The 21,663-nt window shown below is 37.3% G+C and overlaps 1 protein-coding gene across 1 annotated transcript; it reads left to right on the forward strand.

The window, feature by feature from the left end:
* Nucleotides 1-530: 530 nt before the first annotated feature.
* kif14 (kinesin family member 14) lies at nt 531-21,388 on the forward strand. Its single transcript, XM_023339304.1, has 29 exons — nt 531-1,266; nt 2,447-2,701; nt 2,802-2,889; nt 3,021-3,119; nt 3,334-3,386; nt 3,478-3,508; nt 3,708-3,815; nt 3,906-4,022; nt 4,589-4,707; nt 5,360-5,532; nt 6,319-6,466; nt 6,918-6,981; nt 7,098-7,282; nt 7,451-7,553; nt 7,716-7,873; nt 7,957-8,104; nt 9,319-9,465; nt 9,995-10,127; nt 10,505-10,598; nt 10,796-10,934; nt 11,451-11,557; nt 12,435-12,532; nt 13,359-13,592; nt 13,714-13,901; nt 14,379-14,531; nt 17,711-17,833; nt 17,970-18,044; nt 19,517-19,667; nt 20,090-21,388. Exons 1-29 carry the CDS (start codon nt 650-652, stop codon nt 20,338-20,340), a joined length of 4,359 nt encoding a protein of 1,452 aa, XP_023195072.1. The 5' UTR covers nt 531-649; the 3' UTR covers nt 20,341-21,388.
* Nucleotides 21,389-21,663: the final 275 nt, after the last annotated feature.

A 21,663-nucleotide genomic window follows, 5' to 3' on the forward strand; every position in this document is an offset into this window, starting at 1 on the left:
AATCAGCAGTCACTGACGATCGAGATTTGAAATTGAAGCGGGCGAAGGCGGAAGCGAATACGAAAGAATAAATAAACAAAGTAGCTCTGTTTTTAGTGGGGTCATTTACTTCGGATGGGACTCAGTCTACTTTTAAAAAGTAAATTACGATGTACTGCAAATAGTTTTAGTCTTTTTTAGATGCTGAGGAGCGTTAGGAAAGTGTACAGTTACCGTTAGTTAGCTAATCCTGAGAGTTTTGAGGAACATCGCAATGTCTATATTTAGCGTACAGGCAAGGAAGCATACAACTTATTACGACCATCTAGTGTCAGCGTCAACCTCAAGGACACCCGGCGGCAGAAACCGACAGGGAGATGTAAAGGTACCAGACACATCTTTAGGAAAAAGTGGGATATCAGGTGCAGAATCTGGGACTGAAGAGAGCAGGTTATCAGATAAAAGCCGTCAAGTAAACAGAACCTATGTCGTCTCTGCACTGTCAAAAAGCGGCAGCGGGCTGCAAACACCTTACCGGAGCAGACTCACTCTGCAAAGGAGGTCAAGGAGGAAGAGTGGTGCCGAGAAATCGTTGACCGAAAGCAGCCAGAACAGCACTCCTGCTCCGGAGAAGAGATTGACTCTACAGCGAAGGACCAGGACGCCCTCCATGCATAAAACCATGCGTGGGGTCAGCGTTACTGCTGACCCACAGCCAATTTCAAAAGTACTCAGTGAACCAAATGGCAGGGCGAGTTTATTTAGATCGGCAAGTTTAAAAGAAACTCCATTAAAAATAAAGGGATCAGAAGCTGCAACTCCCGGGGCGCAAACCAAAACGCCATCATTTGCATCCAGGCATCTAGATGATTCGACTAAGACATTTAAAACTCCCACCAGGAGGACGCCGTTTGAGAAAATTGCTGCTAAAAGGGACGTTTTCGAGAGACTGGCTTGCAAAGAAGCACCGAAGCAAGTTGTAGGTAAATCTGCAAGTTTGGAAAGGCCCAAACCCAAAGCTGAACAAGCAGAAAACGCCAAACCAGTTCCAACTCCAAGAGTCTGCAAGGTATCCTCAAGTGTGGAGAAAAGCCACGCTGTTGTGCCGGAGAGAAAGCCCACCACCGCAAATCAACAAGGGGACGCCACCTTTGCAAGGATGTCCACTCCAGTCCCCGCTGACCAACCCCTGAGTCACCCATGTGAGGCTGCGGGGCATCAGGAGTCATTTAAGATGGAGAACAGCGCAGTGACTGTGGCTGTCCGGGTCCGACCCTTCAGTGCCAGGTTTGTGGATTATATTGTCTTCAGAGCCTTGCAAAAACTTCAACTTTTAAACATTACAGCCACACTCTTCAATGTACTGTATTCTGACTTTTACTTAACAATTTACTTGTGGAGTGATAAAAACAGGTTCTCAATTTTTTTTTATCAACAAAAAACATTAACAGTTTTCTGCAGAAGTATACCTATAAATAAAATCTAATCCTACTAAATGCCTTTTGATTTTTTGCATGTGTGTAATTTAATCTGAGAATATGTGCATCTGTTCTGTGAATGCCTCAAAGTTTTGTTAGAGAACATTAGTGGACAAAACCTATTATGAAAAGAAAGGCATACAGCAGAGAGACCAGATATAAAGTGTGGAGAAGTTTAAAGCAGGTTATAAAGCAATATCCCAAGCTTTAAGCATCTCACAGAACACCACCACACAATCCTAAAAAAATGGAAATGGAACAATTGCAACCTTAGGAAGGTATGGTAAGTACTTCTTGGCTAGGCAAAGAAAACATCAGAAAAGCAGCCAAGAACACCATGGCAATTCTGGAGGACCTACAGAATTGAACTCTACATATCTGGCATTTCTAGAAGAGCCACAAGCAGAAAGCTGCAAGAATTTGTCTTTGAAATTTGTCACAAGCCTTATAAAAAAGATGATGCTCTGGTTTGCATGCAAAATGCTATGTGTTTTGGAAAAAAACAACACCTTAATCACCCTGACAACACCATTTCACTGTGGTTGCAGCATTGTGTGTGGGGCTGATTTTCTTTAACAGGGGGAGAAAAACTGTTAAGACCTGTTTGGAAGAAAGATGGAGCTAAACTCAGAGCAATCCTAGAAGTAAACCGAAAAAAACTGGATATAATACATTTTCACACCACATTTTTCAAATTTTTATTTGGAAAAAAAGATCGACATCAACTATAAATGGTCTATCATACAAATTTCAACAAAACACAAATATCTGACCTTTTAATGTCAGAAAAATCTGAAAAAGTTAAAGACATATGGATAGTTTTGAAGGACACTATTTTCTACAGTTAGGATTTCTGTCCTAATTAAAACCATTGATGCTTTTTAAAGTGCCCTGCAACAATGCTGTTCTTTATTTAAACACTATCACTGAAATGGAAATGAGGACAAGGTGCATTTTCCACTCTGTTTATATATTCTACTGTGTTGTAGAGAAAAGGCTGAAAAGGCCACACAGGTCATCTTTATGAACGGCCAGGAGACAAGTGTCCAGCATCCAGAGTCCAGGCAAAGCTACTCCTTCACATATGACTTCTCTTTCTGCTCTGTGGATGGAGACAACCCCACCTTCGCCAGCCAAAAAACTGTGTACAAGACCCTGGCCAGGCCTTTGTTACAAAGAGCCTTCGAAGGATTTAACACTTGCTTGTTTGCCTACGGCCAGACGGGTTCTGGTAAATCATACACGTGAGTGTTTTTGGAGTTTTTGTCAGTTCATCTGTTTGCCTTCACGAAATTTGTAAATCTTTTGCTTTGCTTGGTTTGATTATGTTTGTTTTTTTTCCAGGATGATGGGTTTTGAGGAGGAGGCTGGGGTCATCCCACGTTTCTGCCAAGAGCTATTTATGAAATTGGCCTCAATGGAAGACGAAGAGGTAAATTCACACTGAAATAGATTGCTAATTGACCTTTTCTAAATTATTTTACCAGGAAAACACCACAGTTGTGAAAGTTTTCCATCCTGTTAAGTATCATAACATAAAATCTATTCTATGTGGCCTTTCAGGTGAAATGTCATGTGGAGATGAGCTACTTTGAGGTGTATAATGAAAAAATTCATGATCTGCTGGTTACAAGGGAGGAGCCAAACCAGAAGAAGATGCCGGTTAGTAGTTTGCAACAGCTGTAAATGTATTTTTCTATTAACATTTTTGAAATCCTGCTTTCCAATCTGACAATTAACGTGTTTGCTTTTAGATTTTACTAAAAGAAGAAATAAATGCCAAATCAAAAGTTTGGCTTAACTCAAAATGCTACCAGGACATGTCTTTCTGTTATTGTGAGGTAATTAGTGAAAATGTAACACACTTGTTTTTCAGCTGAGGGTGAGGGAGCATCCGGTCCATGGTCCTTATGTTGCCGAGCTCTCTGCGTAAGAGAACCATTTCTCTTTTTATGTTCATTTCATTCCAATAAAAACAAAAATGATACATATGAACTGCTTATTTTGTTACTTTTTCAAGGAATGTGGTGAGCTCTTACAGTGACATTCAGGTAAGCTGGAACTACTATTGTAGAGTTTTTCTTCTCTTTAAGGTTGTTTTGAAGAGGAAAATAAAATGAAAGCTGGAGTTAATATTTTGTTTGAATAAGAATATTGCTTATTATTGAAAAAAGTCTCCAAAGTTAATATTTGGTATGAATCTTTCATTATTCACTTTGTCTCTTTTTTTTTTTTTTTTTTTTTTTTAAGGGTTGGTTGGAGCTTGGTAACAAGCAGAGAGCTACAGCAGCCACAGGAATGAATGACAAAAGCTCCAGGTCTCACTCTGTCTTCACTCTGGTTATGACCCAGACTAAGGTACACAATTCTGTCTTCACTGTGTGCTTACATTCATTTTGATGTGTGCATTAATGTATCATTTGGTGACTCATTTATTTGTCTGTTCAGACTGAGTTTGTGGAGGGAGAGGAACATGACCACAGCATCAGCAGCAGGATCAACCTGGTTGACCTTGCGGGCAGCGAGCGCTGCCGCACAGCCCAAACATCTGGGGAGAGACTCAGGGTTAGTACAGATGTTGGGATGTTCCCTCTTTAGCACTGCTGTAATATTAGCATCTGTGTCTTGTAGTGTTTCTACTCAGGCTGTCAGTCTGGGAACTTATCTTCATTGTCTTTTATTGCAGTTCAAAACTAGGTAATAAAATAGCATGATAAATTAACGAAATAAAAGCAACATATTTGCTGGTGTCATACTGGATGATGGTCATATCCTTTTTTTTTCTCAATTACGTATGTTTAATGAGTAAAACATACGTTTTACAAATTAGTTAAAATTTAGATTTTATCTAATTTCTTAAGTGAATTTCTTAAGTCAGTTTTGTCACATGACTATAATTCATTGATATTAAGAAGCTTCAGTAGGAGTGGCACTCAGCAAGAGTTTTAGTGTAAAGAAAAAGTATGACACTCTTGTTTGTTTCATTGTCACCAACTTTGACTCAGCTTTTACTTCATTGATATAATGATTTTAAAAAAATCCAGTTTTCATTTATTATAGAGATTTTTTTTCTGTTCTGTGTGCTCTGTATTAGCTACTAAAAGGTAAACTTTTTTTTTGTGACATTACAGGAGGGTGCTAGCATCAACAAATCCCTGCTAACTCTCGGAAAGGTAATCTCTGCTCTGTCAGAACAGGTGCTCACCAGGAAGAAGGTTTTTATACCATACAGAGAGTCTGTTCTCACATGGTAAGGATGCAGAAAGCTTCATTAAACACAACATTGTTAGCTTCTTTCCACATAAGAAATATTGTCAGGTGTCGAAGTAGCAGCGCAGTTTTATACTATATTCTGCCATTCACATTTGTTGGCACCCCTAATGTTTACAAAAGCTTTACAATAAATGGTTGCTGTTTACATTCTGTGATGCAAAGATGCCACACTGTGCAGTAGCTGTAGTTGCCACTTTAAAATATTTTCCCTTTTCCCCTCATTGTGCATTTTTTCAAAAGATTCTTATTACAGTTATAATTGTTTTTAAAATGATTGCTCACAATGCTATAGCTAAGTTCCAACCAATTACTCTTTTCTAGTAGCCATGAACCCTTATCTTTCCCATTTTCAAAAATGTCTTAAAAAATGGGCCTCTGTGCCATGACCCACATATTCCACCCATCCATCCATTTTCTTACGCCCTTATAAAATAAAATATGTTTTATTTTGTGTGGTCATTATGAATCCTTATGTGTCCTAGGAGAATCGGTAATCTTGAAGGGTGCTGAAAGACATGACAATTTCTCTGAAAACATAAAGTAGCTGAAATCACTTTCAAATTCAGGCTTATTTAAGGAATTTGGAGCATTGTTTTTGTTTTGTAAAGTCGTTTTTTCTCATCTTACAGGCTGTTGAAGGAGAGCCTCGGAGGTAACTCCAAGACGGCGATGATCGCCACCGTAAGCCCTGCTGGCACTAACGTGGAGGAGAGCCTGAGCACGCTGCGCTATGCTCAGCAGGCCCGCACAATCATCAACGTGGCCAAAGTTAATGAAGACACCAGTGCCAAGCTGATCAGAGGTCAGACTTTCTGGACTTACAAAATCAAATTAGCTCATGTTATTTGATTAATCTACACAATCTGAACAACTGTTTCTTTAGACTTATTTTAGAGATAGAAACAAAGTGTTTGTGTAGTTTTTATCTCTAGAAGCACATTTTATGCTATAAACTGGCACCATGTATATTCACTGTTTGATTCTACTAATGGCTAAGAAAAATACTGTATGTCCTTAGTAGCTGACAGACCTGAAAACATTGTATTTTATTACCGTAGTTAAGGTTGTTCTTGATAATTTTTTTTGTTCAGTCTTATGAACTTTTACTCCAGAAAGTTTGATCTTCATCTCCTTTTCTCCTCCCCACATTATAACCTGCTCTCACATTTATCTCTCACCGCCTCTTTTGCTCTCCAGCTGAAATGAAAGCATGGCCCTAACCTTGCTTCCTTCCCTTATTTATGCACTGTCAGTTGCACATGGCGGCTAACTGTCATGCAAGTATTATTTTTCATGAGGCCTTTGTGCTGCTGTTCACTGTTTTCAGCACTAAGGGGAGCTCTTGCTGCAGATGCAGCTTGTCTCACTGGTCAGTGTGAGACTTGCTGTTCAAATTGGAACACTGTTATGCAGCAAATCAGTGGCGATTGCGGCACAAGTTGCTGACAAATTCTGAATACTTCTTAATGAAAAAAAAGTCAACTCTTTCCAGTCTATTTATTAGATTTTTCTGTTATTGTTGATATTTGCTCAGTGCTAGTTAGCTTTTTATTTAAACCGTCTGGCCCAAACTGTGGTGCATTTTTAGAGCTGAAGGCAGAGGTGGAGAAACTGCGTTCTGCCCAGATGAACTCCCAGGGTACTGAGCCGGAAAGAGTCAGGATGTTCCAGCAGGAGATCAGCACCCTGAAGAGTAAACTTTGTCAACAAGAGAGAGAGATGGTTGAGGCCAACAGGTCAGAATCACTACAACCATTCTAACACCATTTCTTAAACTTTGTTTCTCGTAATCCTGAAGTATATTTTTAGATCTACTGTAGAAATGTTATAAGTTCCACTGTAACTTACCACCAGCTGGATGCCAGCAGTTAATTGTGAGACATATTTACAGTACAATGACAGTGAAAATATGAGTATTGGAGCTATAAATTTCTTTACAGTTTATTAGCTATTTTATTTAAGTTTTTTTTTTTACTTTAGAGCAGTTTTACAATAATATATTTACAGCTTTTTACAGAACTCTTACTTTCAAATGCTGCAGCATTAATGTAATTACAACATTAATATTTTTACGGTTTACCTTCATTGTTTTTGAAAGTTAAGAGTAATATCAAAGTTTAGATATGAAAGGAAGCAAGGAACACTTTCATTAGAATAAAGTGATTGTGTATTTTATTTTTATGTCAGAGCATGGAGAGAGAAACTTGAGCAAGCAGAGATACACAAACGTGAAGAGACCAAAGAGCTACAGGTATGTTTTATTGTTTTCCTTCTTCTCCCAAATTAAAACGAAAACATAACACTTCTCTTTTAATGAAGACAGAGCAAAAAAAAAGCTCAAGTATTTCTCACATTTCATATAATCAGAAAGCAGGTGTGACTTTCAAAGTGGACAACCGTCTTCCGAACCTGGTGAATCTGAACGAGGACCCCCAGCTGTCAGAGATGCTTCTGTATATGATCAAAGAGGGCCGAACCACGGTGGGCAAGCTCAAGCCGGACTCCAGTCATGACATTCAGCTCACAGGAACTCTTATTGCTGATCGGCACTGGTGAGAGTCCTGGTAGTTTGGAAATACAGTGTTCAGTTAAAAAAAGGTTAAACTCTGCTCAGCAAAACTAAACAAGAAAAAGTTGTGAATAGTTACAATCAATATGTTGCATTTGAGTTTAAATTAGAGTTATATGATTTTTACTTCTTTTTTTTCTTCCATTTAAAGTGTCATAAGTAACATCCACAATATGGTCAGCATCATCCCTATGGATAACGCAAAGACCTTTGTCAATGGGAACCTCATCTATGAATCCACTGTACTACACCATGTAAGTATCGGAAAAGTATTTGCTTCCCTTATTGTATAACTCGATCCGAAGGATTAATTAGCAAAACAAAGCAAACATCCTGTTGACAACAAAATAATTTTATGCACAAGGTTCTGTTCTCATCTCATGTTTTATTTATTTATTTTAAAATCTGCTATCCAGGGAGACAGAGTTATCCTTGGTGGGGACCACTACTTCCGCTTTAATCATCCAGCAGAGGTGCAGTCTGGAAAGCGGGTATCTTGCTGGACAGGAGCCGGGGATGGACAAAAAGACTTTGAATTTGCGAAGAATGAGCTTCTTGCAGCTCAGCGAGCAAAGTGAGTGTTAAAGAACTCTTTATTAATTTGACAAACTAACAAGTAAAGTCAGAATTCCTTTAAATCACTCACTTTTAACTCAGGCTGGAGGCAGAAATCGAAGAAGCTCATTTGAAGGCAAAACAAGAGATGATGCAGGGAATTCAGATGGCAAAAGAGGTGGCTCAAAAAGAGCTTTCTGACCAGAAGAACCTTTATGAAAATAGGATCCAAGCCTTGGAGAGAGAACTGGTATGTTTTACAATTTAAATTTTCAGAAAGCCCTTGTATCTTCAGAAATCGGCACAGTTTAAGATGTAACATTTTATTAGAAGCTTTTTGACAAATCTTAACAAAATACCATTCTTCTATATACAAACCTAATTAAAATCATAAATTAATTTGAATTCTCAATTTAATTACAGTCCACATTAAATAAAGAAATATATTCAACACACAGGTGTATCTGAAATATGCAGTTTGTCAGATTAAAAGCACATTTTGAAAATAAAAACATTTAAGCGGACATTAAACATGCTTTTCACTAAGCCCAGATTCCTGTATTAAACATGTTTTTTTTATTTTTATTTTTTTATTACAAACGTTTAATACATTTGCAGTTCTGTTTCAGAATGAAACATTTAAGATCTGGATATTATAATCAGACCAATAAAAAATAAAAATAAAAACATTTAGTAACATTATGTACTAAACAGTACTTTTAATTTGAACTGTGCATACCATACACCAGTCACGTTTAATACATTTGTAATTTTGTTTCAGAATGAGGAAAACGAGCGAGAATGTTGTCCTTTTATTAGCTTTAAATGAAACATTGTCATAACACATAAAAGGCTTGGTAACATCATAATGTGTGGAATTCATCTTTATAATATGTTTAATTTATTGAAATGAGCTACTGAAATAAATGAACTTTTCAGTCATATTCAAATTTATTCACTCAAATGCACCTCTAGGATACAGAAACTAATACACGTTTTCATCACAGTTGAAAGCCTAATTAAAATATATTTTTTTAACCTTCTGTAATCTTAAAAAATTATTTTGTGCCACATGAAAGCTCTGCTTTAGAAGGTAAAAGTGCACCCGTGATTAACTTCTAAATAAAACTGGCGCTTGACAACTGTAGTACTTAGACTGTCCACCAGGGGGATGAGACGGGTAAAGGATTTCATGAGTTTTTAAGGAAAGTTGGAACATTAATATGCAAAAATACTAAATGGCTAAACTACTTTTCTTCATTACTAATTTCTTTGCAAATTAAATTTTACTCAAATTTCAATTCCTAAAATTACTTTCAGCTGTTAGGGTGAAACATTTTTCAAACGAATAAAAATGTGAAAAATGTAACTAAATAAAAACATTATGTACTAAACAGTACTTTTAATTTGAACTGTGCATACCATACACCAGTCACGTTTAATACATTTGTAATTTTGTTTCAGAATGAGGAAAACGAGCGAAAGCGTCAGCAAGAGAGAGATCAGCAGAGGGTGGCTAGCCAGATGGCAGAGCTCAAGATAGCCAAGCTGGAGCTGGAAAAGGAGGTGGACTCCCAGAAGAGACGCCTCCGTCTCCACATGGAAGCTCAGGTCAGGAAAAGAAAAGATAAATTTGTTTTTATATGTACAGACTTGGTCTTTTTGTCCCTGTGCCCTCACCTGGCCTTTTGTTGAAATTTAAATGTATCTCCTTTCTTAGAGGTAGAGAGGAAATAAATCTCTATATTGTTTTTACAAAATTATATTTTTCTTTGTGTAATATCGTCTTAGAATAAGACATTGAAGAAATAGCCTAAACCAATATTTATAAACTTGCAAGTAAATCTCTCTATGACTTTTATTTTTGTATTTTACATAAGATTTTTATTTATTTTTTTCATGCTTTTGCTTTATCATATGATAGCTCAGTACAGCAAGTTTATTGCTATTATTAATCTCCAATTCCCTTAATTTTTGACTATAGAAACAAGCATAAGTTTAAATAAATATCCTTACTCTTGATCTTCTTAATTAATTGGTCATTTGGGGTGTGTTTTGAGCTATGCGATAGCCTGGTTTAAGGCTAAATGTTATGGCCTGATGTGTGTAACATTGTTTACTTTGCTCTGACTCACTGCAGGCTATAGAAGAACAAAGAGTTTGCCAAGCAAAGATTGTAGATGCCCTGGAGGCAGAAAAGAGGAAGATCAGCAAGGAGCTGGAGGAGATGCAGAAGAAAATGGCTCTTAGGGAGAAACAAACTACCAGAAATGGTTAGTTGGAACAGCTGCTATCATTACGTGTCTCATTAAGTTAGGAGGACAACTTTTTAAGATTCTTATACTTAAAAACTTAATGCCCCCTTTTTCATATTTTTGTCCCTTGGTTCAGGAGAAAGAAAGGGGTGTATTTCATCCAAAGTCATGCAATATAGTGAATATATTTTTTTCTTTTTATTTCATTATCTAAACAGGAAGCATTGAGTTTAGTTGGTAGAGATCTGATCAAATCCACAGCGCAAGGTTACTTGGTGCATTCATGTTTTATAAACTTCTGTAATATAGCTGGCATAATAAGAAATGGAATTTTGGGCGTCTAAACCTTTCAAAAGCCTGGTGTCATGTCATGGTGTTTTATTTCTGTTTTGCAGCTTCTCCACACTGGGATGCCATGAAGCTGTCCTTGATGATTGAGGAGGCCAATAAAATCAGCGTTAAGCTGAAGAAACACACTCTCTTCAGCAGGTGGGAAAGATGCAGTCTGGAAAGTTTTACAGAGGGTTACCATCAAAATGGGGATTAAGAGTACATGGGTTTTGCATATATTTAAACATTTTGTATAATATTTTGAATTGCAGCCTTCAGTTTTAAAATCCTTTGTATAGCAGATGTCATATCTGTGTAGATTAGCTATCATTGTTGTCATTTTTCTTTTGTTTTAGACATGAAAGCTCTGAGACTGAGAACACCCAGCAAGGCGGGCTTCAAGTACGTGTTCAAAACACAAAGCTGGGAATCTCCACTTTCTGGAGCTTGGAGAAATTCCAGAACAACATGGCTGTGATGAGAGAGCTGGAACAGGTTGGTCTTCATTGAAATTGATTTTTCTGATGTAATTTTAAGCCTTTTTTTGTTTTAGCAGATTAGCTGACTCTTTGTCTGCATCAAAGTGTACACTTGTTTTGCAATTTCTTTTCTTGACCATATCAAGTTGCCTCTGCTTTTTCAGGATTATTTAATTAGGATTCTCTTTTGTCTATGATTTGAATTTAAAGCTCTTCCTGTGGTCCATAATATGCTGCTAAATTCACAGAAGATTTCATACCGCAATTGAAAGGAGTTTTACTGAGACATTACATGCTGTGTATTGAGAAAAACATGTGCAGACTCCCAACTTTCCCATTCCTCATTCTGCATAATCAGAGACTGACATCACCTCTCACTTAATTGCCTATTTCCCTGCCATTTGACCTTATTTACAGTCCAGATTGGCTTGTTTTATGCCTGATGGAGGGTTGCAGCCTCACTTTGCCGTGCTTTTCTCATTAAGTTGAGTAAGTGAGACCGGGCTTGTCAGCACTGCTTTACTCTCCGCAGGGGGATTCCACCTCTAAAGATGACGATGTGTTTTATGACCCTGATGATGAGTGGGAGCAAGATATATTAGTCTCCTCTGCTTCCACTTCCTCCTTTTCTCGCCGAAGGTAATTATCCATCTCCTGCAGACCCTCTGTTTGCATCTTGTTTTTGCAGGAAGTAGTTAGCTTTAGTTATACAAATTATGTTGGGAGAAAAACTTCCAAACTTCCCTCTGCATGTTTCCAACTCGCTGTTTAATCTCATCTGGGTTTTTGCTGGCCAATTAAACTCTTATTTCAACAATGTTCAAGCAAAAGAAATGTTTTTTGACAATCAAATTGTGTATACATGGAAGTAATGAAGTTTATACACACATGTTTTACACAAGATCCTGTCATTCTTAAAAAGTGTAATCAGCAAACTGCTGGTAACATTTTTTCCGTCCTTTTTGGTTCATTTGGTTTTTATTTTATTCAGTCTCTTGTCCACCAGGTCAGAACATGGTGTTTAAATCAAGGGGGATTGAAGTTTCCTTCTGTCAGACTTCATGCCTTAAAAACAAAACATGTAGATAGAAGCACATGCGCGTGCACCCCCACTCACTCACAACTCAAGGAAACTACAAACATCTAACATTTTCCTGTCACAGTGTTGTTTTTCATGGCAAAAAGTTCTGGTGGTGCCCAGCTCTCCACCAGATCCAGCCAAATGAAACAATTCACACACAGTTTGTGGCTCCATCCTGCTTTTCTTCCTGACTTTAGTGGATGTACGTGTATGCAGCATAACTTTACTAGGATCCCTGCTCTCTTTTTTTCTCTCTCTCTTTAACTGAAATCTGGGTATGTCTTTTTTCTCTCTCTCTCTCCCTTTAACCAAAATGCTAATTTTTCATTACCCTCATGATTGCAGTTCTCAGTTATATTATTCCCAAAATGTCTCAAAACGATTAATTTGAAGTTGGCTGTGAACTTAAACAGCTTATGTTTGGTTGAACTTCAGGAGCCGAAGCCTTCTGAAGACAAAGCGAATCTCTGGACGTCTGTATGAAATCCGAGTTCATCCCATTCAGAGCCTCACCAACTCCTCACAATCTGCTGGTAAGATGCTTGATAACAAATCAGTTGTTTAAAAATTCCGTGAACTTTAGGAGCTGACTAGTACTTTAAATAGTCATATTGCTTTTTTTGACTGAATGTAAATTATATTGTAATTTAATAAAAAGATATTGTGAAAAACAAATTTGTAAAGAATTTTAAAAAATGTTATAGCGCTTGCAAAATCCGGGCTAAACTTGAGTTGTACCAATAAAATAAAAATGTATTTTTTGTAAAAAATAAATTACCTTAAAAAAGGTATGATCTATGTTGATGATGTTTAAGATCTAGAAAAGATCTTAAGCATTTTTTAAATGCATAAAATTTAAAATGTGTACATATATTAATTTAATTTTGAGCACAGCATTGAAGAGCTCTTCAATCCTTCTCTGCAAATTTCTATAAAACAATACCTGTTCCTTAAACAGGTTTTTTGTGGTTTAAGGGAACTGACACCAAGTTGTTCTTGTTAGCGTTTCCACTGTCAGCTGTCACTGAAAAGAAGGTATTTTGTTTGTGTTTGGAGTGAAAATCAGGAATTTCATTAGATGGCTGAAACCTGTAGTTGCAGCAGGCACTGTATTGCATAGTGAATTGTAGTTGAATTGAATATAAAAGCACATAGCTTACATGCTAGAGTTAAAAAACAGTCATAGATGAACAAAGTGTTATTTAACTGATAGAAGCTATTTTTCACAATTAATATAGGTTTTACTGTTAAATCATGATCTTCAAAAGGTTTTATATTGTTTTAGAATAACTAAGAGAAACTTGTAGGAACTTGCAGTGACGCTGGTTATTTTTGTTACTCCTCCTGTCTGCACTGCAGGGCTTATATGTGGATCAGTCCAACCTCCTTCCAACCTAACGAGCACCACAGAACCCGCTGTGCCCAGCCTCTGCAAGGAGCTCATTGGCCGGTCCTTGGCTCGTCTGCGAAGCTGCAGCGAGACAGAAGAGACCTTGGCAGACAGACTGATGTCTGATCTGAATCTGGTATACACGGCTGTCCAAACTATATCTGACTTGTATGAGAGTCTAGATGATGACAGCCAAGACAGTGGTGAGCGTCAACTGATTTTTCAAACAATCATTTATGCAATATTATGAAAGTTCTTTGTTCAACTTTTAAGTGTTGGGGTTTTATTTTAATCAAACTTTTCTGATTGCTCATCCTTCTGCAGTGTTTGTGTGCAGCGTGGCAGCCCAGACTGAACTGATCAAGGCCACTACGGCATTAGAGACCGCCGTGTTTGTTGCCATGCAGTGGCTGGCCACTGTTAAACGCTCCTCTGGCTTGCTGTACTCGACTGCTGAAGAACTTAAAAGCCAAGTCAAGAAAATGGGAGGATTCTTCCAAATGCTTATTCAGGTGAATCCACATAGTGACATAAAACTGGGATGGAGGTTTCTGGGTATTTTCATTTCATATAAAAGGCAAAATTTAAGCTGACAAAATGGTCTTCAATTAGGCGTAGCTTGGACATACGGCGGCTTATCAAAATGCCGATCTGACTGACAGGTCTTAGCTCTGAGCTGTTTGAGCTCTGTCTATGGAAATGGCAAAGCAGAGGGAATTCTCAGCCTTGAGCTCCACACAGGTCATGAATATATGGAAAGAAAATCTAAATTCTTGACAACTCTTGGCACCTAAACAGACAATTTTTACCCCTAAACCCTGATATGTTTTTTTCCACCATTTTAATTTATTTACTGACCCTTCAGACTTCATCAACCGTTGTGTTGACTCTCATTGATTCACTGGTAAATTAAATTTAATTCCATCTGTTTGTTTATGCTAGCCTGATGTTGGATGTAAATAAATAAAAAACTGTTTTTCTCAATTCAGGGTTGTGAATCTGAGATCACATCAATGGTGAAGGAAGCACGGAGGAAAAGCAGTCAGTGCTTGGATGCGGCGATGCTAGTGCTTGCCCAGCTGGCGGTGGTGACGGGCATGCCGCTCAGTGTTACGGCTCCTGGCAATCAGGCCACAGGCAAGGTAACTCTTGTAATACTCTATTATCTTCTGATCCACAGAAAATGAAAAGTAGTAAAAGCTTTGTGGATAGCCAGAGCAGTTAAGACATTACACCTTAGTTGTTAATAATCTGGATACTTATATCTTTTTTTTAAAAATTATTATTTATGTACAAAATGTTTTGATCTGCATGAAGAAATAATAAGAGGTTCATGGTTGTTGCTGCCTTGATGAAGCAGGAGAAAGCAGTGACACATAAACCTAGTTCAAACAGTTCAAACCAGATGTTCTAAATTCCCAAATGACAATAGAGATAACTTTTAAACAAAAAAATTCATTTTTTTCTTACATTTCTGTGGTTGGTAGAACACCCTTTAGTCTATATGACTTACAGCAAATGTTTAAGGTTTTGCTTTGTAAGCTGCTCACAGTAGTTTGCTGGAGTTTTGGACCATTCCTCCTGACAGAACACATGTAACTGCGCCAAATTTGAAAGTGTCTTTCTTGGATGTAAATTTTCTATGGGACTGAAATGAGAGCTTTGTGATTCCCTTTCCAAAATGTTGACTTTGTTATACTTGAGCCACTTGGTGACTAATTCAGTGGTACGATTATAGTCACAGTTATTTGGAAAACCCCTTTGTGGCCAACCTTCAACTTCCTGGCTGAGGTCTTGAGATGATACAGTATTTCAATATTTGCACATGGGGTTCTTTTCTCATGATGGCATCTGTTTTATTAAATGGACCAGTCTCTCCTGCAGCTAAGCATCCTGTTGTTACCCCGAGGCGTCAGTGGTGAGAGTGTTCTTGTGCTTGTAAACTGCCGTATTTTCCTGCCAGTGTAACTATGGTCATTATGGCCAAATACTTCAATATTAGTCATCAGACCACATGTCTCCAAATATTAAAGTCTCTCTGTTCATTCAAAAACTGTAATCAGGCTTTCTGAGTGGCCTTTCAGCTAAACTACCTGTGCTGAATATCACCATGTTTTTTTTAAAGTTTGCATTTAAATGCTAAAATCTGCCATTAATGTAAATGTTTTAAAAAAAGGAAGCATTAATTTCCACCTTCAGCACCTTCACTGAGTCTTTTTAAGAGATTTTACATGATAAAGTTAGGATATCTCACTTTATGTTCGGAGATAAAAACAGTCACAGCTGACTATTCACTGATTTCAAGTTGGGACAGAGCAAACTTACTCTAGCAGCTGGTGCTGCATATGTGTGTGGTTATTCTTTCTACAATATACATCCCCCAGGCTTTAATGATCAAAAATCTATGGATTTTTGCAAACTTCTTCTGAGTCAAAACTGGTCGTAATTCTTTAAAACCATCATAAATAATACCTGTGATAGCTTTCCTGTGTTTGGAAGTTGGGATGCTCACAGTTAATTTAAAATCAATTCTACCTAGAAATCCCCACATAATATGGATTTGCAGTATGTGGCTTTAAAACAACTGCTGTGGAATTATGTATAATTGCTGCTGTATTTGAAATTTTGCCATTTTTAAAAATCATCTTCTGAACTCTGCAGTTGTGGTGAACAGAGATTTCAGATTTCATTGATATTCAGGACCTCCTTAATGTCAGGAAACCTAATTTAAACAAAAAGCTTGTTTTTCTCACCCCAACACGCACTAACAACAGCCTAGTAAAATAAAAAGATTGTGGGAAGACAGGATCTTTAGGAACCCATACTGGAGATTCGCTTCGCTTCAGTTGCTTGACTTGATCCCTATAAAAATTTCTGCCAGGTTCTTAAAAAACCCGGAGCAGCACCTAAACACAAGAATATTGATAAACTGAAGGCCTTTGCCCATGAAGAGTGGTTAAAGATTCCTTATGATTGCTGCTATGTTCGCTTCTGTAGCAGACAATAGCAGAAAACGCCTTTTTAAAAGTGGCATTTTGTGTTAAATTTGGAGAAACATGATGCTCATGGAAAAATTTTGAAATTTTAGTCTGGAATAATGTGGAAGTAGAAATCCACAAATTTATTCAATCAATTTTTGTCTTTTTCGCCAGCTTCAATTATCTAATGATGATTTGATGCCTATTAAATTATCCTCTGTAACTTCACATCTCACTGTGCTCTCTACTCTTAAGATTTTGTCAGTTTAGGTCCCATTTTGAATTTGTGTCTCCCTCTAACCAAATGCCTTTGTTAAGAAATCATCTACTTCCTCGGTGCTACTAATGCCGCTTGGCACGAGAGAGGCATTAAAACCAAGAGAGACCTTTACAGGGATTTTTTATTTATTTATTTTTACTTTGTTTCAGAGTTTCCCTCAAAATTTACCCTGTCTCCTTCTCATTTGTTTCTCTGCTTCCAAATTAGACACTATCTCATCACTGTTTCCAAATTTTCGAACTTTCCTTGCTGAGTCTTGTTGATCTTCTGGTTGTTAGGCCTTGAAACTTAATATGTTTTTTTTTTTTTTGCCCAAATTTGTACAAATTCTGGAGTAATTTCTTTTCTGCACTCTCAGGGGGATTTTTAGAACCCAGATCCAAAGTGATCCATTCATAGCTATATATAGAGTGCCAGTGATCACGTTGAACCATAAGATTTTGGCTTTCTGTTTTCTTCTCGCTAGACACTGTATTTACTCTTCTGAAAATCTCTACCTCCATCCACATGGCAATGGCTTCACACTGCAGGAACATTTTGAAAACAGAAAAAACTTCTCAAACAGTCAAGGGTCAAGCAAAATTTACTTTCAAGTAGAGACCATTTATTCTCAATGTGTAGAATAATATCTTTTTTCTTCTTTTTTTCAATTATTTCTTTCTTTCTGTTATGTTTGTATGGGGTTTTACATGTTTAAAAAAGTAGAGAAAGAGTAGTACTGTAAGTTGTGTAAAATGCATATAATATAAACAACTTTATATAATTTCTTGATAAACAAATGATAGTAATTAAAAAAATCCACAATCTCCATAATCAATAGAGATGGAAGAGTGAATTTTTATTTTATTCTAAGCAGTATCACTTTGGGATTGAGGTCAAACTGAATAGTTTTGCAACACTTTTAATTCAGCCAGTCCTCCTCTTCAGGCTCTGCTCCAGACTATCAGGGATGTTTGCTACATCTTTGTTTTCTCTACCGTTTTGTTGGTTACGCATTTATAGTTTTTGGAGCTGTCCACTGTCCATGCACATGTTCACTGTCTTTAATGCTCTATGCTTTCAGCAATCACTTTTGAGCTGTCTGCTGAGGGGAACCAGAAAGGGTGTGCGCTCTCTCCTGGAGGAAATCCTTGCCATCACCAGGGAAACGCTCAGGGATGCTCAGCTGGCCTATCCCAGAAACCCAGTGAGACATCAGACATTCATTTGTAGCGGGAAATTATCTGATTGATGTCACGTAATTTGACATGACTGACCTGTAGGCTGACCGAAGGAAATCTGAGTGAGGTTCTGCCTTTGATGCCTTTCATCTCTGCTTCCAGGTCTTACAGAGTCTAAAATCCAAAACTCTTGATATGTCTCGTGCCCTGCAGAGCTACATTCAGTCCCATATTTCGGTGAGTTTCTGCAAACGCACATACAAGTGTATGTGCCATCCCAAAAACCACTAGCAGCTGCTTTTTGAAGCTGGAATCGGATGGCACTCTGCACAGTCAGCTGAAACAATTCCTCTGCCTTGACATGAGATTAAATGAAATAGATTAACACCCACTCCCACAACAGCCCTGTTAAAGATGCCACTCAAACTTTATTGCTACTGTAAAGCTCAATGCTCTCTAAGCTTATCTCTGCGCACTCACCCTCGACAGTAGTCAACGTAATAAATGTGGTGAATGAAGTGGCATAAGTTACAGCTAACAGGCTTGTTTGAAGTTATCTTAGCCACACAAACTAGCCAGTGGTTTTGTTGAACCAGTAATGGACACTTATAGGCACCCCCCACAGTTAAATAAAGCTGAGTTATAACCTATGTCATGAGATCTTGTGGACATGTATGCAGCACAGTGTTCTGCTTAGAGAGAGTATGGATGGAGATCCCTCTTGTATGAAGTGAGCCTTTTTCTTATTCTTTTTGAGATTAATGTGTTTCTATAATGTTTGCAGGCTTTTTCCTTTGCTGCCAGGACTTTAATTTTCTTAAAGCAACAAAGGTAGCATTGGCCCCTTTTTGGTAGAGTACATTTGCCCCAACACTGTAAGTTAACCAGACCCAGCTTTAGTTGCTTTAGTTGTCAAGATTGGACATGTTAAGGAAATTATGGAATCAGATTTTATCTCACAAAATGTTAGTGACAATTTTTGGTACGGATGCAGTTCGTATTGAGACCATTCTTTTTTACGATTGTTGCGCAAAATGTTGCTATTGTGTTCACCATGAGACATTTCAATATGTCCCGCATGTATTTGTTTTCCTTATTTTTACTGCCATTATGTATCGACCAAAAATTAGCAAAGGGAAAATTGCAGAAACATTGAGAAGAGAATCAAGATATAATATGAATCCCTTTTCTTGCGTTGGATGGACACACTGATAATGCTTGCCTGTTTGGTCCTTCTGCTACTTCTTGTTTGTTTTTAGCAATAATAAAAAGCAATAATATGAGAATACAGTGAAAAGAAATTAAAATTATATTTACCAGCAGCTTATGGCTTGTATATTTCATTCTTAAGTCTTTCTATCAGTTTAACAGTCATTAAGAGTTTACAGAAAAACCAAACAGCAGTTTATTTGCTTTCATTTCTTGCATGTGCATTCTGTTTTGCATGTTTTTGGCTTTTATTCATGTAAAAATTGAGTGGAAAACACCAATTTTGTGAATTGCTAAAATTATCGAATGTACCGTAATTATTTTTATATAAAGTGGTGAAAAAAAACCCTGTTAAGGTCTAATTAAAGCAACATTTTTTGCATGTTTAAAGAAGCCGTATTGAACTTAGTTGATATCAAAGACTTTCATTCTAAAATCCGACTTTTTGTTGTGTCTTACTCATTATTTGTCATTCTGGGTGTATTTCTATTTTCAAACAGGAGCAAGAAAATGATGAAGAGGCGCATGAAGAGGAGGAAGATGCAATCTTACTCGCTCATTTACAGAGGCTGAGGACTACGTCGACCAAACTGTTCCAGCTAACCCTGGCCATCCAACAGATGCAGTCTTGTCTGTCTACAGCCCTGCGAGGTGACTCTTTGAAATTGCACATTTCTTAGGAATTTTTAAAAAAATCTCCGAACTGGTTGACTCTTGCAAATGAAGCTCATCAGGAGCAAGCACAAATTACTGTCAAATTATAGAGGAAATCTGACAAACAGTATCTTAGTGAGATGTTAGGTCAACACATGTGGCTAGAACTGTATCCGTATGCCTTGGCATCGGTCCTTCATGCCTGGAAAGGGAGGGATGGAGTACTGTTCATCCAACAGTGGTGCACTATTTGCTTGAGATTTGGTGATTGCAGAGGTTGTCAGAAATTATATTCATCATTCCCTCTTTCAACTGATTAATTTCTTTTGTCAAGTAGGTAAGCCTAATTTTGCAGTGCACTACAGAGGTGTGATCATTTAATAAAAAAGTGCATGTGTGATTGACTTCTGTTCTTCCAGGTATGGATAGAAATCCTGATCTCAGCAGCTACAGAGAGCTGATCTCCTCCTCTACCAAGGTGGTGGATGAGTTGGTCACTGACCTGTCCAGGAAGGGAGTAGAGACTAAGTCCTTGCAGCTTCAGTCAGTCATATCTGCACGAGATGATCTCCACTCCGCCCTTCAGTCGTTGTTGTCGTCTTTCTGGAGCGAGCAGGGGGGTGAACGACACCAGAAGTTCAGCTGGTTCGGACAGCAGTTTAGAAAATGACTCCTCCATTAAAGAAAGACCCACCACTCACAATGCAGTTAGAAATAAAGGTGTGTATAAAGTGGTGTACCCCTTTACTTCAGGTGTGCCACTCAGTGGCAGCCCTCACTGGGTGTAATATCTCTTTGGGTTTTTAATCATAGGTTGTAGTTTAAGAGTTTAAATAAATTGTTACCTTGAAGAAAAATAGAGAGGCAACCTGCTAGGATTCAAGTAACTGTAAAAGTACAGGAAACAATCTTTGTTTAAAAAAATAAATACTTGCCTCTAGCATTCACAAATTGCAGAAAATGGACACAATCTTTCTTTGAAACATTCAAGAGTAACAATTTTGTTGCTTTCAACATGGTGTAAAGGAAAATACTGTTGAAGTTCCTTTGATTTCTCTTGTTGGTATGGTAAAAACACGCCCTTCAATGAGAATATTTTTATGATGCGCCAAGTGAAGCTAGAACGTTACTCATGAGTGTAAATTGTACGTTAATTGATGTTGGGTCAATAGAAGCTCTAAGGAAAAGGGCAGTCTTTGTCAAACCATTTCAGGACAATATATTTTTGGGACATGTAAAGTCTCAATTATGGGCACTCCAGGTAGGCTAAATTGTAAGAAATAGAGGACCTGGTTTTTAAACTCTTTTGTATATTGTTTGCTCCTGTATATTGTGTTGCAGCATAACATATCAAACTATTTGCACTCAGACACTTGTAAATTTGGGTTTCATGCTAATATTTGTATCTAAATGAATGCTGTTGTAACCATTTTTTATTGCTTTAAAAATGGTACAGCCACTTGCGCAGCTGCTAAGAATCACATGACTTGATTTCACATGGATTCCTAGTTCTTTACCTTTAGCTCACAATACATTGCTGGTAGAGTGCACTCATATAAAGACTTTTACTGCTAAGTAGCAATAAAATCATATTTTTTCTATATTACGCATGTTTACATTTATGCTAGCACTCATATGCATGGCTCTTAACTGAACTTTTCACTAATTGAAAAAATATAGAAGCCCACATTTTTTTTATTTTGACCTTTGAAATTTGTGTTGTATTTGTACTTTTTATTTAAAACAAAACACATTAAACCAATGCTTCCCCACAAAAAACTGATGATTGCATCATTTGCAAGAAAAAAAAGCCCAAAGCATTCATTATTGATGCAAAATATAATTATACAGTAAATCTAGGTTTTGCACTTGTTTTACAAAATTGCAAATCCCGAAACTCAATTTTTGGGAGAGAAAATTGAGTTTCAGCTATGATAAACTCCAAAGAAAAATGTACAAGCAACTTTACATTAAAAAAAAAAATCTTTACAAC

This window comes from Xiphophorus maculatus, chromosome 9, assembly GCF_002775205.1.
Source record: "Xiphophorus maculatus strain JP 163 A chromosome 9, X_maculatus-5.0-male, whole genome shotgun sequence".
Lineage (NCBI taxonomy): Eukaryota > Metazoa > Chordata > Actinopteri > Cyprinodontiformes > Poeciliidae > Xiphophorus > Xiphophorus maculatus.